The following is a 4,057-nucleotide window of genomic DNA, read 5'->3' as shown; positions in this document are numbered from 1 at the left end:
ATATTACGCTGTGATATATTTGTAATATATCAGGAAAAAGATATCAAGTATTTAGAAAAAAACTGATGTCTGATCTTACAATTGACATCATGTTAGGACTGATGTCTAAAGGCCATATATATAACATCACACGCGAAGACATCGATCGAAATTTACAGAGACATCGGTGTTTAACCGGTGTCTAGCTAATGCAATATTTGTAGTAGTGATTATCTAGAGAGAACCATTACGGAGAGAACCCTTAGAACTATTACCTTGTTTCTAGTATTAGTTAGAATTCCGCAACAGAACTTCAAATGAAAAAAAGTATTAGTTAGAGTTCTGCAGCAGAAATTCAAATGAAAAAATCTCTTATTTATGTATTATATTTTAAAATTACTTTTGAACACATACAACGATGCAAAAAAAAACATGTATTTATATATAGATCCTAAAAATTTATGAAAAATATAGGGTTCTGCAGCAGAACCTTAGTGGTTCTATGGTTTTATTTTAAGCATGGGTTCTCTTTTCCGTACCTATTAATTAAATATATAATACTTAAAATATCATGTTAATGTATTCCTTTCTAAAACAATGTCCTAATTTTATCAAAAAAATCGTCAGACATGTTTATAATGTGATTTCTTCAAGATTTTAATTTTTAAAAAATACATCTATTTGTTTTTAAATTTAAGTGTTGGTTGATATTTGAATATTATTCACTGGTCACAATTAGATATTTTATTTCGATCAGCCCATCCATCATCTTTGGATCAAAAACGAAAGCTTCAGACTTAACAACTATTGTATTATTGTACCATCGCAGTCTTGATAAAATATCGCCAAAAGGATTTAAAATCCAAACTCCCGAAAAGCCACCGTTATAATAATATATCATACCCATGTGCAGGTACCAACAATTAGCTCATATCTTCGTTCTCAGCAAATTCCTCAAGAACATCATCCAAAATCGTACCCACCAGATTCGTTACATGTCTACACTCATTTTGTTACAATATATCTATATCCACTTATTTATAATCATCTAAATCTTTTTTCATTTCAATACACGCATTTCACTAAAATAGAAGATGAGGATTGTAATGGTGAAGAAATGATTGTCCTGCTAATGATAATGTTGAGATAGCTATTAATTTGAATGATCGTTACTTTGAATGATGGTCATCACGACGATATTATTGATCATTATATTTATGATGTTAATAATATGTCAATGATAAGAACTTTACTCATAAATCAAAACACTTTAGCCTGTGTTCACTTTATGGAATGAAATGAAAAATTATATAGAGATTTTAAGGAGAAAGAAGAAAGTATGAGATAATGATGACAAAATATGAATGTAGTTAAATTTTTTTGTGAGAAAGATTGTGAAGAAACATGATGTTGAAATGGAATGAGCACTCCTTCCAAAACATGTGGGTTAAAGTTATAGTTAAAATAATAAAATTGGAATGATTGAAGGAATGACAATTATATACAATTTTTTTGATCAACACCATTTTAGAGTACAAATTTAATTCCATTCTCCTTTCATTCCATTCACTCTAAGTGAACACAACCTTACTATAATTTTATTTGTGTTAAAATATACCTCATCAATATATACAGGGGCGGATCTAGACCCAAAATCTTAGGGGGCACCAAGCAAATTTTCAGAAAAAATCTATATATTTTCAAATTTTGGGGGGGGCACTTCTATAATTTTGGGGTGAAAAAATGCAAAAAACAATTTTAGGGGGGGCACGTGTCCACCGTGCCTCTTCCTAGATCCGCCTCTGAATATATACCATACTATCTGTAGCATATGCATATATGCTTATTATATTTTTGTTCGTTATTTACACATATTCATACCTCTTAGGCTCTTATTACCTACCGCGGTTGTATTAACTAGGCTCAAGCCGAGGAATCATTTCGAAAATTCAGGAGCCTTTAGTATGTCTGGTTTGCTATTTGACATATGCTTCTGGGGCACTTAGTTTTTTCATTCCAATTGCCTAGAATTAGGTATTTACATATAATTAGGTATAACTTACATATAAATGCTAATTAGGTATATAATTAGGTATAACTAATTAACTTACATATAATTAGGTATTTACATGTATTCATTTGCAATCATATAATTCATTATTCATTTTTTTTCTCGTATTATGCAGAGAGACAGTCTATGCAGACTAGTGCAAGTGATAATTAAACAGGAGCGAATAAAGACTCAGACCGATTAATGTATTCATTTCCTAGAATATTTTCAAATATTCTACTAATAAATGCTGCTTCAACGAAATTTATATTTTTCTAACATTTGAAATTTTAGAAAAACATGTCACTTAACATAAACACCCGCTCCCTCACGACCTTACGGTGCAGAGAGAGGGAACAATAATTTTTCTTGCTAGAAAACATTCAAGAAATTGCAGAAGAAAACAAAAGCAATGAGATAGGCAAGACAAGCAACTCTGCATCCGATCCTCAACCTAGTTTCCCTCCTGTAATCTCCTTCTATTCTCTTCCTCTTGAGCTCCCTATACTTCATATAAATCTCTCTTTCCTCTTGTTCATTTCCTTTCTTTCTTTCACCATTTTCCATAGCCTCCAGAAAAATTCTCAGACTCCGATCCCCATTCAAACGCATACTGTGCATGTCTTCTAAGTACAAACACGCCTCACTGATTTTCACATCTTTGCCATACTTGCATCGAATTGTAGCTTCTATCCGGCATTCAACAAACTCCGAAGAGCCAAAACCAGAAAGTATTGTGGCGTACATGACTTGTACATCATTCCCATTCCAATGCGGCCGCACTGAAATTGGTGTCAAACTAGAGATGTTCACTGCATGTTTCCGAATCGGATCAATAAGTATCCAGCTTAAGCCTAAGTTGTCCTTAAGCTTTAACATGCACTTGTTCTCATCACCTTCAAACTTTAATGGTATTTTCACGGTTTCTTGGCTGTCAAGCAAGTTGAGCCAGAACGAGAAATCGAGGAACGCATTATGACCCGTGTCCGTGACAATTACTTTCGAAGTAATCCCCTTCCTCCCGTAGTAAATATCCACGGCCGATAATATTTTTCCTGCGCAATCTTGAGGAAGGACTCGCCTAGTCCGCCAGGGGATCGGGCGGACGAGGGGGAATGCATGGCAGAAAAACGAGCGGTAGCCGCCAGGGAACTTGGAGATTGTTTCTTGAACAAGAGGGTGCTTGACGGAGTTCCAAGTTGCGTTACACATGTCTTTCCACAAGTTATCTTTGTTGCAAAGAGTGTGTAAAAGGTGACAAGTAGAAGCCGTGCAGGCTAGAGATGGGCCGTCGATTTTCGACAATATGTGGCTTTCTAGCACATCCGGGTCAATGCCAGTGATTGTAGGGTTTGAAGCCATGGTGAATTCCAGCCCTTCTTTGAAGACATAGGCAATATAAACGGATCAAGCGCAGCATAATCATGACCTTTATAAACATTGGTAGGTAAACAATAGTACTAACAGATTAGTCATTGTCCTTGCACGATAAAATTTGTTTTAGAATGCTATGTCTATGTCTACGACGAATATTTTGTATTTTCTTTGTCGGGATTTTTTTTTATAAATAAGCTTACTTTTTCTATGTAAATATTATAGTTGTATATTCGAAAAAAACTGCCATATTTAACGCAAAATGTTTGTAGGACAGATAGGTGTGAGACTCTTACATGTGTATGTCAAGGAGTTATTATAACAAAATTTTGTCATAAAATGAGTATTCAGTTCAGCCTTTTTCCTTAGCTACACGATAGAAATTGATATTTACATATTCAACAAATTTTTTAGCTTGACATGCAACTGAAGAGTATTTGCGTGTTTAGTGGGAGAAAAACCAAAGATGACGGAATTTCATGCTCATTGTATAGCAGGAGTAAGCCAAATATGACCGAATTTGGCGATCGTTTTATGTATCATCCAACACTCTAAAATTAATATATTATATAAGTACACAGGTTACCGGAACTCATGACAGATTCTTTATCATCATTAGAAGGTAAGTTTAACTTTAATATATAGTTTTAAAAA

General features: G+C 33.9%; 1 protein-coding gene across 1 annotated transcript; it reads right to left on the bottom strand.

Annotated features, from left to right (window-relative positions):
* Positions 1–2,401: 2,401 nt before the first annotated feature.
* On the bottom strand, positions 2,402–3,391 carry LOC108212815 (F-box protein At2g27310). Its single transcript, XM_017384528.2, has one exon. It carries the CDS (start codon positions 3,389–3,391, stop codon positions 2,402–2,404), a length of 990 nt encoding a protein of 329 aa, XP_017240017.1.
* Positions 3,392–4,057: the final 666 nt, after the last annotated feature.

Source organism: Daucus carota, chromosome 3 (genome assembly GCF_001625215.2).
Source record: "Daucus carota subsp. sativus chromosome 3, DH1 v3.0, whole genome shotgun sequence".
Classification (NCBI taxonomy): Eukaryota; Viridiplantae; Streptophyta; class Magnoliopsida; order Apiales; family Apiaceae; genus Daucus; species Daucus carota.
This window is presented reverse-complemented; position numbering and strand designations above follow the sequence as displayed.

Coding starts and splice junctions, on each gene's coding strand:
- LOC108212815 (XM_017384528.2), bottom strand. CDS start 3,391: ATGGCTTCAAACCCTACAATCACTGGCATTGACCCGGATGTGCTAGAA.